The sequence below is a fragment of the Sciurus vulgaris genome, assembly GCF_902686455.1.
Source record: "Sciurus vulgaris genome assembly, chromosome: 10".
Taxonomy (NCBI): Eukaryota; Metazoa; Chordata; class Mammalia; order Rodentia; family Sciuridae; genus Sciurus; species Sciurus vulgaris.
Window position 1 is genome coordinate 118737400 of NC_136470.1, and position 14593 is coordinate 118751992.

The following is a 14593-nucleotide window of genomic DNA, read 5'->3' on the forward strand; positions in this document are numbered from 1 at the left end:
GAGAAAAAATAAACCTGGGGTCTTACTATCTCCTTTCAGAGGATGGCCCTAGTGACCTAAGACCTCTCGTTAGGCCCCACCTCTTGAAGGTTCCACCACCTCCCAAGAGCATCATGAGATGGGGACCAAGCCTAAACCATAGCAGAGAATGTTTTTCTGTTCAAAGGTTTGAATACATCTGAGATAATAAGTTCAAAGTATGTGAGAGAGTGGAAAGGAAGCAGAGCTCTTAGGGAAAATAATGTCTCCTTTCTCTCCTCCTACTCTCTTCAACATCCCCCCTCTAAAAAGATTAGGAATTTTTTTTGCATATGATACTATGTAACAGTTTAAAAGGCTTTATTTTTAGATATTATACATTCATTTATTCAACAATAAGTTTGTAGTGTCTACTTTGAACCCTGAACTGGGCACACCCTGGTGAACAGGGCAGGCATGGTTTCTGCCCTCCTCGAGTTTGCTGTCTACCTGGATATTAGTAGAAATTATTTTTTATTTGAGCAACAATGAAGTGCCTATCCTTGTGCTAAGTTAGTGGTTCTCAAATTTAAGTGTGCGTCATGATCACCAGGAGGGCTTGTTAAAATGCACATGGTTGGACCCCTACTCTAGTTTCTGATTCAGTGGATCAGAGATGGGGAGGGGCTGAGAATGTGTATTTCTATTAAGATTCCAGGTGCTGCTGCTGCTGCTACTCTTGGGCCTACCCTTTGAGAACCATTCTGCCAAGCCTGTCACATGCATTTGCTCAAGGTTTATCAATGCTTAGAATCATTTGGGATGGTGGCAAGTGCACAGGCTAAGATCTTCTTCCCAAGTAACTAAGTTTTTTTGGTTGTTTGCTGTTAGAGAAAATTTTATTTTACCTTTGGGTGAAGTTCCTGTTTTATGAAAATCAACTCTTTAAGAAAAATTATTTAATGTATATCTGATCATTTGAGAAGATTAAATAGCTGGTACCATGATAGCTGAAGGAACAGGGAAATTTTTATTTAATAATTGCACCTGTTTGTCATTTTCTCTTTGAAAGTCCTTATGAGACAGAGCAGTAGTTCTCAAAGTGTGTTACCAGACCAGCAACATCATTAGAAATGCGGGACCTCAGGCCCTATCCCAGACCTGCTGACTCAAAAGTGCCAAGTATGGGAACCAGGAATCTGTTTGAACGAGCCTCCTAGGCAATTCTGATGCACACTTAAATTAGAGCATATCTGAGATAGAGGGGAGTGAGAATTGGGCTGAGTGAGTGAGGGCCCCTGGTGTTCAATATCCTAAGCTCCCTTAAGGCAATTTGCCAGGATGACTAGGCTGCAGTTTTTTTATTTTATTTTTTTTCTATTTCATAAGTCAAAACTCTATCCCTTGTTGTCCAATATCTTTTAGAATTACTGGGAAGGCAGTCACAACTTTAATCTGAAAGTTTCACTAGCAAAGATGAAAATTCCTAGTTAATCATAATATAGCACTAATTCAGTGGCAGAAAGAAAGAATTCAGGTGATTTGCATTCTAATCTCATGTCCACCATGCATGCAGCTATGGTTGGTTATTAGCCTCACTTTTCCTATATGAAAAAGTCAGAAAAATGTCATTGGTCTAACTTGAGGAGTCATTGCAAAGATAAAATGGAATAATGGCTATGAATGTGCTTATGAAAATGTGCAGTGCTATGCAAACACAAAAACTGTAACTTTGGGCCGCTCACCCTGAGCTCCGGTGCTTCCCTATTAATAAAATGGGATTAGTCACATTACTTACAACTCCATGGAGATTGTGATTCAGACAACTAATACCACAATTTGAGCTCTTTTAAAATAAAGTTTATTATGTCATTCATGTTGTCTTTAACAAACGAAGGTTGGAAGATGTGAAAATAGTATAGAATCTTATGTATTTTATTATAGTGTTTCTATATAATATATGATAGCACTTTTCTTTGAAATGGTCATGTTCTACAGCAGTGGTTCTCAGAATGTGGTCCCTGGACCAGCATCATCAGTATCACCTGAGAACTTGTTAGATACGGAAATTCTCAGTTACCACCCCAGACCTACCAAATCAACTGTTTTGGGGTGGGGCCCAGCACTATGTGCACTGTTTTAACAGGCCCTGCATGTGATGCTGATGCTCAGTCTACTCTTAGAGGAAGCGATCTATGTGTGTCTTAATTGAAGGATTTGCAGAGGCCACCCTTTTCTCCAGCTTGGATTTGCAACATTATTGTCCAAACTCAGACAGCCACTATTGGATTCCTTCATACCCGCACTCTGTCACTGCCCATCCAGCACAGGCGATCTGGAATGTCACTGCGGTGCATCTGTTATGAGGCTGACTTCAGGGCGTGAGGAAATGAAAGTTATTTATCACAGCCCATTTTCTCCGCTGTGACAGTGGAAATGAGGCTTAGCCTAACACGGCTTCAAATTGGGCTTATGTACAAATAACATGCAGCTGGACAAACACAGTTTAAGCAAGCTTACATTTCTTTTGACTTCTCCCACTGAAACTGAGCCCTTTTTAAGCAGCACATAGGTTAAGTTGAGTTTTCTTAAAAAGTGCTGGAGATGGATTCATCCCAGTCTGATCTTGTTTTGAATAACTTATTTACACTTGTTATGTATTTGTGTTTGTGTAATTTCATATTTCTTCCTGGTATGGGTATTAGTAACTAACATTTATTGGGTACATACCATAACATGGTGAAGAGTACACAATTCTGTGAGATGAATATTTTCATCTCTATTTTATAAATGAGGAATCTGAACTGCTGAAAGTTTAATTAATGCCCAATGTTATGGAGCCATTGTTAAGTCTTGATTCAGATGCAGGTCTTTTTGATGCCCAAGCCAGCATTCTAAAACAAATTGTAGATGGAGGAGTTACTTTAGGGAGTTACAACTAGCATTTTTAAAGACCTGAATAGAATGGAGAACACTAGAGTGTGGCACATGTAATTTGGGTAGTAAGCCTTGATGCATGAAACTTTTGTTTTTATTCTAAAGATACGCATGTATATATACAAATATAAGTACATTGCTGTATACTGGGAACAACATAGAATATGTTTCTTACTGCATCGTACTCTCATTTGAAAGCAAAGTTGGGGTTGGGAGGAACAAAGAGAAAGAGAAAAAGGGAATGCAGGAGGGGAAAGGTATGAAAAACTAAATGAATGACTGACTATAAAGAGACCCAAGACTGAGGGAGAAACAGTAGAAGCAAACAAGGAGAGGGAAAGGATGGGCATCTGTGAAAGAGACATTGAGACTCAAGTAGAGTCCAGGGAGGAGGAGGTCATATGGAAGTCACAGGACTCTGTCCACCATTCCATTCAGCATGTGCCCCTACTTGGTGGCAAAACTGGAGCTCTCTCATTGGATTTTAGCTTTCATATATTTCTCATGCTGTGTTGTTATTATCATTCTGAATGCAAGTTAAATATTTTTATAAAGCATGGCTCCTGCTTCCAAATCATCTATCTCATTTGGCACTCAACTGAAAATCAGTGATCTGAGGGGAAAACAGGCTGTGTTGAAATTAATGAATGTGTAAGATCCCCAATATGCCCCTTGCTAAGAGCTGGCAAAGGCAGTTTTGAGTATATATAATTTTTGTCTTTTGAACAGACTAATTTTGATTCCACTGCATAACCTTTTAAATTTTGGTGAAAAACACAGATAACAAACAGATTTTAAAGTCTTTCCTTGCCAGGAAATTCTACAGCCATTTAGTATTTTACTTTCAAAGGATTCTGGAGTTGATTAATGAAAAACCCATTTTCACACTTGTGGAAATAGAGTGAGTATTTGCATGAAGCTTCCATATGTACAGATACTTTCAAAAGCATCTTACTATTGGATCTTCCTAACTACTTGGATAGGTTGCCCTTATGTAAATTTTACTGGAGAAACTGGAGCTCAATAAGTTTAAGTATCTTACCCAGATTTTTTTCTATTCAAGAAGCTAGAGATAGATTCAAACCTTAATTCTTAGACCCTGAATTCCATGTTTTTCCCACTAGACAAAAAAATATCAAAAATGAATTGAAAAACAGTGTTTTATGTCACAATTTAGAAGAATAATTTTGTTTATAAGAGTGTGGTGCAAAGTCCAAAATGCCCACTGTTTTGCTCTGGTAACATATCATTATATAATTTCTTCCGCTCCCAGCCCAAAGATATTTCTCTATTTCTAGGCCCCCATTAGCAAATTAGAGTTGATATTGCTATACTTTCTTGTGATCTATCCTTGGCCTTTCTTTGTTGAAGATTACTGTAAATACCAATTTTCTTTCATTTACTAACAATGTTGTGTCTAGTAACTGGTTATTGGCATACTGAAGTGGGTATCCTTTCCTTTTTATTTTTCCTTTTTTAAAAATAGATGTTATTGTCAGTGTAAATAGGACCCATCAGAATGAACTCCATTTCATAACCTGTTAGAAAAGAATTGTGATATTTTCCCCAGCTTGCCAAAATACCATTGCTATATATCCTATCCATCTTGTTTGGTCCCACTACTAATATTTTATTTAAGAAAGAAATTTCCAGAAGAATGCTAACATAGTTTCATTCCAACTGTCTCTGCTAAAAACTTGGGTGTTTTGTAATAAGGCCTTTCTACCAGTGTGTTTTGCCCTTATTTTTCTCCTAAATCTCCTTATTTGTAATAAGGATTCATGTTTCCAATTATGAAGAGTTAAAATAGGACCATTTCTTCTTGTTTCATGGGTTTTATCTCCTACCTTCAAAAAGTAGCTGTAAATGAAAGTGTCTTTCCTTTCCTCCACTAGTTTCATTTTGTTGAGTGTTTATTGTTTATTCAATCAGATATTTTCAAGAACCTAAGATTCATCCCTACACTCCATGGAAGCCTTGTCAGTGCAAACAAAACATACATCTCTGGGACAACCTGGGGAATCCTAGCCTCATTATAATTTTAATGACTGTGATTTCTTATTTATTTATTTCAGAAATCCCTGAAGACCCACTTGTGGCTGAAGAGTATTATACTGATGTGTTTGATTCCTGCTCTGAAGGTAGTGAGGAGCAGGAAGAAGAAATAGTATTGTCAGGACTGGAGGGAGAGTTCCAGGATGAGGGACCCCAGCCAGCTTGCAGAACAAACCAACAGGTACCTAACACTCCGATCAGAAGTAGCGGAATTGTCTGAGGCACTGACTAAATCTCAGAAGGACTGAAGGAAGTCTTAAAACCTGAAGTGGAGGATAGGAGCAGTAGGATTTTTATGATGGCTCCATGTATAAATCTTCCAAGGGGTAGAGGCAGGTAGGATTCTAAGAATCTGCTCTGGGCCTTGTTGACAAGGGAAGGACCGACATACATAGCACTTATTGGAGGAGCAAGGGGATGATACTCAGTACCTTGTTTGCTTACTGAGAAGTGCCTCATATGTTGAATACAAAATGCAAATATCTGTTTAGAAGGGACAATGCGATTTTTAATATGTTTTTCTGCCTGGTAATCAGTTTTGGAGTCTTTCTTTTACAAATGTCGTACAAATACAAATTGGCAAAGACTGACTTTCGTTCTGGACATAAAGGATGATCTTTCTAGCTACTTTGAGCTTCTGAGGGCCCATCCTTACATACACTGCTGAGCCTTTCTAAGTGTATGTCCTTATAATAGATCTTTTTAATTGTGGCATGGCTAAGCCCAATGTGAGTGATAGGCCAAGAAATAGCACTGACATATGTTTTCTCTGTTGGGTGTCTGCAGGAGAGTTAAGCAAGAGGTCTGAGAGGAGAAAACAGATGTCTATGGGAAACTTATGAACATATACATCATTTTCCTCTTAAACCATAAGCCTGGCTATCCTTCCTATACTACCATGAGGTATAGAAGCTTTATTATTAACTGGAAACTATTCAGCTACTAAAATAAAAGTCAATCGGGAGTACCTGAGTCAATGGAAACAATTTGGGGAGATGATTTTTGATATGCAGAGAAGGTTGTATATATAATCTGCTCAGCCATTTTTAATGAAAACTGAGCAATCAATCATAACGTGCAATAGAACCAACAAGTGATGTTTCTCAAGGTCTATTTAAGAGAAGGAGAGAATGGAAGGGAGAGGGAAACTGTAGTGCATAGGTGTAAGGCTAAGCAGAGAAAGAGATGAGAAAAAGAGAAAGGATGAAAGAATTTAAGAGACAAATACATGAGAATATAAACAAATTATTAACAAAAACATGGAAAGAAAGTAGGGTAAGATTCAGAATGCCAAAATGCAAACTTTCCTTATAGCATTTTTCTGTCTTTTCCAATTTATCGTGGAAAAAAAACAGTACCTACTATTATAAATTGAAAATAAAATTTCCATTTGCTCCTAAGCCATTGGTATAAGCAACTGAAACAAATGTTATTACAATATTATAGAAACTTTATTCTGAGCCTGTGGTTGCAAAATACATCATATGCAATTCATATGTAATTTTTGTTCTCAGAGCATCAATTTATTTATTCATTTTTATTTTTAATTTGTTCTGATTAGTTATACATGACAGTAGAATGCATTTTGACACATTAAACACAAATGGAGCCCAACTTCTCCTTCCTCTGGCTGTACCCGATGCAGAGTCACATTGGTAGTGTAGTCATACATGTATACAGGGTAATACTGTCTGTCTCATTCTACCATCCTTCCCACTCCCACTGTCCCACTCCTCCCCAAACAATCCAAAGTTCCTTTATTCTTTCCTACCCACCCCCCACCCCCCACCACTTGGGTGGCATATTTCACTTAGCATGATCGTCTCTAGTTCCATGATTTTCCTGCAAATGCCATAATTTCATTCTTCTTTAAGACTGAGTAATATTCCATTGTGTGTATGTACCACATTTTCTATATCCACTCATCTGTTAAAAGGCAACAAGTTTGGTTCCATAGTCTAGCTATTGGGAATTGAAGATGTTATAAACATTGATGTGGCTGCATCACTGTAGTGTGCTGATTTTAAGACTTTTGGGTATAAACAAAGGAGTGGGCTAGCTGGGTCAAATGGTAGTTCCATTCCAAGTTTTCTGAGGAATCTCCATACTGCTTTCCATGATGGTTGCACCAATCAGCAGTCCACCAGCAATGTATGAGTGTACCTTTTTTTTTCACATCCTCGCCAACAATTATTGTCGCTTGTATTCTTGATAATTGACATTCTGACTTGGGTGAGATAAAATCTTAGAGCAGTTTTGATTTGTATTTCTCTAATTGCTAGAGATGATGAACATTTTTTCATATATTTGTTGATCATTTGTATATCTTCTTCTGTGAAGTGTCTGTTCAGTTCCTTAACCCATTTATTGATTGGGTTATTTTTTCCTTTTTTTTTTGATGTTAAGTTTTTATATATCCTGGAAATTAGTGCAGAGCTTCAATTTTCTTAATAAAATAAAATCAACTCAGAAAACCACATGAAAAAAGTATACTGCAAACACCACCAAAGTCAAGAAATAGAACTTTATCAACTCTGGGGGATGCTCCATCTTTCCCATAGTTTTCAGAACCTAGGGTTGGAAATCAGATTGCTTATGTCTGAGTCTAGCCTTTGTCACTTGTGGGTCACATGCAAGTTACTAAACTTTACTGTGCCTCTGGTTTCTAATCTGTAAAATGGGAACATAATGGCTCCTACCTCATAGAGTGATTTTAAGATTAAATGAAATAATTGGTATACTTATAATAGACTCCAGAACATAATTACATACTTAATAAATACGTAATAACTTAGCTATTATTGTGAGGTTACCCAGCCATCTTGTGACCTTTTTATGATGCTGATAAAACTCTTTAAGGCAAGATTTTACAATTGTAGTATTTTTAAAAATCCCTTCTTCTGTGTCTTAAGGCAGATGATAAGTATGAAGGCAGGAATTTTGCTCTCTGGGCTGTGTATCTGTCACATGTTACTTGACAGTTTGCGTTGACTTAAAGTAATCAGCTGGGGCAAGGTGCTAAGGCTTCTCACATACATGGTGATGTTTTGTCTCACAACATTCTGTTGGAGAGTTGTTCTTATTCCTGTTTCCAGATGAGGGAAGTGTGTTTCTGAGAGAGGAATAACTTGCCAGCAGTCCAGCTGGGTAAGGGTTAGAACCATGCTTCCTGCCCGGGGCAGTCATATTCCCAAGCCAGTGTTTTTCCTACTACAGAAGGCATTTCAATTTAGCATGGACTTGGCATAAACAGGAGTGAAATCACAATAAAGTAATTTGTAAAAGAGATAGGTGATCACAACCCTGTTTTTGTTGGCAGTGGTCATTGTCTTTTTTTTTTTTTTTTTTTTTTTTGGTACTGGGGAGTTAACCCAGAGGCACTTAATCACTGATCTACATCCTCAGCCCTTTTTATTTTGAGACAGGATCTTGCCAAGTTGCTTAGGGCCTCCATAAATTGCTGAGGCTGATCTTGAACTTGTAATCTTCCTGCTTCAGCTCGAGCCCAGCTCCGTTGTTTTTGTTGTTATTGTTTTGTGTGTGTGTGTGCGTGTGTGTGTGCGTGTGTGTGTGTGTGTGTGTGTGTGTTTTAAGAACTGTTTTAAGAACTGTGTAGTTTCTCCATTCCCAAAGGTGGTGGTGAGAGGTTATTGTGGATGTTAGTTCTTCCATTTGGGGTTTAGCAACACATTAATTATACTCCAGAACTTGGTGCAGAGACCCAATCACTTCACTTTTTGAATTGTGTGAAACCTACAGCCTTCTCTGAGATTGACCTCTTTTCCCCTTCTCTCCAGTCTTACCCTTGAACCCTAAGCATGCTAGGGTCTGTTTTGCTGTCATCATACCCATGTGGATTTTTGTGAATAATCAGAGCAAAATTAATTCCATTTTCTTCAGATGGGAATCATATTTTGAGGGGGAAGTGTATTCAGAAATATAAACAGCCACAGGCTTCTCTGTGATTGATTCCTGAGTCTTTGTGCCAGTCATGACAATCTTTGCAGCATTAACATCTCCAAAGCAGTTTTGTTAAGCACCTAATTGCTATTGGTTGCCAGTTGTTCCTCTGCTGTGATAAGCAAACATCAATAACACCTTTATCATAAGCTGTTATCATATTGTTGAAGGCTAGTCTGTGAAGTCAGTGGTCACCAGACTGAACCAGCCTCTTAGATCTCAGGAGAATGGAGTTTACAGCTGCCATCACAACGGGGTTCTCCACAGAATTTGTAGGACCTGTCACTGAAAGTGTTTCATGTGCTCTGATGGACATGTCTTAGGGCTTCAGGCTGTTGAGTGTTTGCATTCATTCTTCTGTCTTTCCTTTACTGCCTTGCCATTGTTTCTCTCTCTAAGACTAATAAATGGCTCAGATGCACCAGTAATACACATACGAGATGGTCAATAATGACTTGACCCAGAACTCCCTCAGGAAAAGCTGTGTTTAATGCATGCCACTTTCAGTGGGGCTTGTTTTTAAAAGGCTTTTCGGGATCACAGTGTTTGTTCGTACTAAGATGGACTGCAGAGGCCCATCTTTTTTCCAGCTAATTCAGAAGTTTTCAAATCTTTCAGTGGTCTGAAATTCTCTCTGAACACCAAAGCATTAGGAAAAACAGAAGTGCTCCTCTGCTTGAAATGTGGCCACGGAGAGAAAACTGTATATGGGGTAGGTAAGGCCTAAGGTTCCCCTGGGGAACCCTTGGATCAGACCATAGTGAAGGTAGATGCTTTAAGAGTTCCTGCTATTAGTGAAGCATTAGTTTAATCAGATTTTAATTACTGTGACAGTAGCAGCTAACTTTCCCAGAACTTTCCTTTTATTCTCAGTACTTTACATTCTGAGTCATCTTAGGTCCTCTGGGAGGTGGATGACAAGACAGAACTAAAAGTGAAAGAAAAAGCCATGAGGTAGATAGGGAGAGCATCGAACTCTGCTAAGGGAGGGAGGGATGGAAGGATGGGTAGAGTGAGGGTGGGAGGGAGGGAGGGAGGGAGGGAGGAAGGAAGGATGGACTGGATGGACTGGATAAGGGAAGGAAAGGAGGGACAAAAGAAGGCAGGATTAACTGGATGAGAACTTTAGATTGAAGTGCAGCCCTGAAGAAGGCTTGGCCAAGCCGATACAGGTACCCCTACAGCAAAGACTTCTTCTTGCAGGAGTCCTGCGCTGGGGAGCAATGGCCTGGCTCTAGCATCCCCTCTGAGCTCATACTGGCAGGGAACCATCCAGGAGAGCACAAGCTCCCATGATCCTGAAGGCACACAGCTGGGCCTTGTCAGATCCCTGGGCTCATGGTTGCAGGCTGTCCTCCAAGGAAGATGTGACTCGCCTCGTGGCTGCCGCAGATGAGTCATTTAATTCTTGTAATGGACCTTTTGATGCATGCATTCTAGGTGAACTGTATCAAACCAGAATCTAACTAACTGAATTCTAATAAGGGAGAGGATGAGGGTAAGAAAGAAAGTGAGGGTGGGAGAAAGAAAGGGGCCAAGTTAGGGATTTTAGGCAATTCTGCCTGACACCTCAATCAAACATGACTATCCCAGAGTGAGATGAGCTGTGAGCTGTAAATCTGGAGTTCCCCTGCTGCAGTTCAGTTCCTGTGGACCTCTCATAATGTGACTCTCTTGTTGCTTGAATTGTTGCACTGCATTTATAGTCTAGTGCAATTTAAAGGTGCATATTTTTTAAAATAGCTCCTCAGTGCAAGTCAACTATCTCATTTGGTGCTCCATAAAACAGAAGCAGTGACAGATATTTCGTGTTTAATTGATTTTGCATCAAGTGCCAACTATAAAACTCAGGTTCCATGAAAGATGAGACTGCTATGACATCCCAACCTCGCATAAGAGGAAACTGAGGATTAGGGAGGTGACTTGTCCAGGGTCACATAGCTATTAAGTACCAGACCTCAACTCTCTGTTTAGCCCCTCTTTTATATAGTCTTTACAAAACAATGATAATCCCTCCTTTGCCACTGGGATAGAGGAAACACAGGAAATAGTTGAGGCCCATTGCATTATCTGGTGCTGTGGCAAGACCTGTTTTACAAAGCAAAATTACTAAGCTATGTACAAGGCAAAACTTATACCAGTTCTAGGAACAATGCTGAATTATGAAAATTAAATTAAAAAAGAAACTACCTCTCTCCTCTGTTATGGGATAAAGATTTATCTTCTTCTAATGTGTATGCGTATATTTTTTTTAATAGAAATTGCTAGAACTGGTTAGTCCCAATAAGGACTGTTTTACATGATCTGACCTAACTCATTTAATTGCATACATGGAAGAAAACACTTTTTTGTCTTGAATTAACCTTATAGGTCATTAGTTCAAAGAGCAGCCTGCCAGCGATTGCATGCTTTTGAGTCATTTCTCCATCAGTGTTCCCTTGGGCTATGTCCCAGGCTCTAAAGCAGCCAGCCTTGCTGAAGTGTTAATGGATACTACCAATTTTCTGTGCCCTTCCTCCAGGTGACTAGCCTTCTGTAGGCTTAACGTGTGTTACTCAAAGAAGTGGCTTCACTCTGCCTGTTTCTACTAATGCCCCCATCCCAGCCCTTGTGGTTATCATGGTCCTTCCCCAGGATAAATCAGTTTGTTGCTCACTCTGTTTCTGCAGGGCATAGCACAGTCCCTACATTTTTTTTTTAAATAGATTCACTATTTTGTTTTAGGACAAATTTCCTCATTTCTTGCTCAAATACCAAAACATGGAAAAGAGAGAGACATTAGAGTAGATAAAGACAAAGCCACACTGAACAGGAATTCAAGTTTCTGCATTTGTTTCAGTGTGAGTGAAGTTACAGGGTCACCACCCAATAACCTCCTGTTGATGGATGAGCAGAGGTTCACCAACTGTTGGGAGAGCAAAGGGACAGTGACCTACAGTGTGAGATTCTCTGTGCTCTGCTGTGCTGCTTCTGGAGCTACAGGGAGAGTGGTAGAGAATTTTACAGAACTGGTAAGACCAACTGCAGTAGTACCTTTAGAACTTTCTTTCCAACAACCTTATCCCCGTCTCCTACCCTAGACTAATTCTTATTTCCCTAGCATCCCACTATTTTGTTTTAAATTCCACAAAGATTTGACTTTCTGAATATTTTATTCACCAGGAAAGGAGAGAAAATACCATTTCATGGTATCTAGTCCAGAAGGAAAGGAGTGTGACACATCTGTGACATTGTTGGAGGTTCCATCTTTCCTGTATAACCTCTAATCTAGAGATACATGGGGCCACATCATACTTGAGAAACCAGTAGTCACAGTTAATCAAACAAAACTATGCTGCAGCATGCCAGATGCTGTGCTAAGCTCTCTGCCTGCCTTATCCTGTCTTGTACTCACCAGCGCTCTATGGGGTTAATATTTTCCATCCCATTTTAAAAATTAAGAAACTGTAAATAAGAGAGGATAATTAATTTAACCTAGCTCACTTAATCCAATGACAAAATGGGATTCAAACCAGCAAATGTGGTAACCCCTAATCATTTGGGGCAAGTATAGAACTCAGTGTAGAAGTACGTAAATGAGAAGAAAAGGAGATGCTTAAGACCTAAAGGAAAGTTCTAAAATGTGGACATGGACCATGATCTGACTTTGTATAAATAACAGGACCTGACTTTCTGCTTATTCTGTAGGATCAAAATGAGAAGAAAATTTAGAACTGGAGTTGAAAATAGTAATCTGCAATAAATAAGTGTGTGTCATCAGGGCTTCCTTTTGGAATTTGAAAATTATTTCTCTCTTTGCCCCAATAAACCTCCTTTAAATTGTAGAATTTTCTTTCCTAGACTGCTAGACAGATGGTATGTGAAGATATTAAGAAATCCAGAGCAAGCAGAGGGGATCGACTGAGGTGGCTCACCCTCCACACTGCTGGAACTTGGAGTGGGGTGTAGGAGAGTACCGAGTTCACCAGCTCCCGGAGCATCCATTGCCCATGTTCTTGGGCAGGTGTCATGTCACCACTTCATCTTCTAACTTTCCTTTTTCTTCACTTTGTCTTTTACGTTTCAAAGCTATAATCCAAAATGTCTTAGGAGTTCTGTCATCAAATACTTACGAATGTCTTTGACACCCTAAAGCAACCCCACAGGCCCTTACTTCTTGGGACCCTGGGCATTATTGAGACAGCTACAATTAGAAGATTTTAATAATGTAAACAGAGAAATGGAGACGCATTGACAGTCAAGTTTCAGTCACTGTGAATTTAGCAGTAGAGGCACTTAGAGTTATGGAAGTCAGGGAGGCTTGTTTGTGTTCCAGTTTTGCAGATATAGTGCTGTGTTGCCATCACACAGAAGGCAACCAACAGCATTGAGAGATGAATTAAGACCTCATCTTCCTGAATCCAGGGCAACCCCCACAAAGGTGCCATCAGCACTGTCCTCTGACTTTGCATTAAACAACATCCTCTGCCTTCCCATGAATTATGAATGCGTGTAAGCCACGGCTTGACTTTTAATGAGATCAAACTGAGATGTGAAAGGTACATTGAGTGTGCAGAAAATGGATAAGGTCACCTTGGTGTTTTGGTTTCTGTAACTTAGTGACATTTGGGGATGTTGTTGTAGATACAATTTGAAGGAGAGGAAATAATTACTTAGTAATGCAACTGTCAGAAAAGAAAGTAGCTGAGTTGTTCTTGGACCATTCATTTATACATTACATATTCAAGTGTTCTAGGCAACTGGATTTGTCATAGTGATCAAATAGACACAGCCCCACCTTCGTGGACACCTCAGTCTCGTGTGCATGTGCTGATGACAGCTCCTCGACATGTCTTCCATTCACCGTTTGTTCCCCAGGAATCTAGACTCATATACCTAGTGTGCTAGGGAGCAGTGAGAAGTCTTGTAGACCTCTGATAACACGCCAAGCATGTTCCTGCCTTTGCAATCTGGAGTGCTCTCTCCACCAGATGCACAAGTAGTTTTTTCCCTCTCTGTCTATAAGTCTTTACTTATATGTCCCCTTATTGGGGATAATTCCACTACCTTAAATAAAATAGCATTCTCCGACCTGACCATTTTTCTGCCTTTCCTCTTTATTTTCTGCTGTAGTCTTTCTCACCATCTGAGTTAACACTATGTACTTGCTTGTTCATTTATGATCTATCTCTCCATATTAGAATGAAAGACAGCAGGACAGAGATGCTATGTTTTTTTCTATTGCTGAGTTCCCTGAACCTTCAATAATGTTTGGCACAGAGCAAATAGTCAGTAGATACTGTAGAGTACATGAATAAATGAATGATTGTAGTGTATAATCTAGTGGGGCAGGTGATCAGTAAGCCAATACACAAATAATAAGAGCAACCATGAAATGGAGGAGCTGAAGTGGTAGAGCATTTAGGGGGTATGGAGAGACTTACAAAGAAGAGTCAGGGAGAACCTTTAGGAGATGACTTTTCAGCTGTAACCTGAAGGATAGAAAGGGGCCAGATGCTATGAGATAAGGAAAAGGAGTTGGTGAGAAGTGTTTCAGGGAGAGGGAACAGTATGTGGAAAGGCCCCTGATGGTGAAAGGGCTGGACAAGTTCTAGAAGCTGTCAGGGTATCCTTGCAGTTTCAAGGAGGTCCTGAGTACAACCAGATGAGGTCTCTCAGGAGGAAAAGGTGGGTTCCGAATGAT

The 14593-nt window shown here is 39.5% G+C and overlaps 1 protein-coding gene across 10 annotated transcripts in view; it reads left to right on the plus strand.

Moving 5' to 3' along the window:
* NEK11 (NIMA related kinase 11) overlaps nucleotides 1-14593 on the plus strand; it is a 349893-nt gene that overhangs the window by 210365 nt on the left and 124935 nt on the right. For all 10 annotated transcript variants that reach the window (XM_079101293.1, XM_079101289.1, XM_079101291.1 and 7 more), the window contains one exon: nucleotides 4971-5131. In XM_079101293.1, the coding sequence (XP_078957419.1) occupies nucleotides 4971-5131 (161 nt within the window). The remainder of the gene's footprint in view (nucleotides 1-4970; nucleotides 5132-14593) is intronic.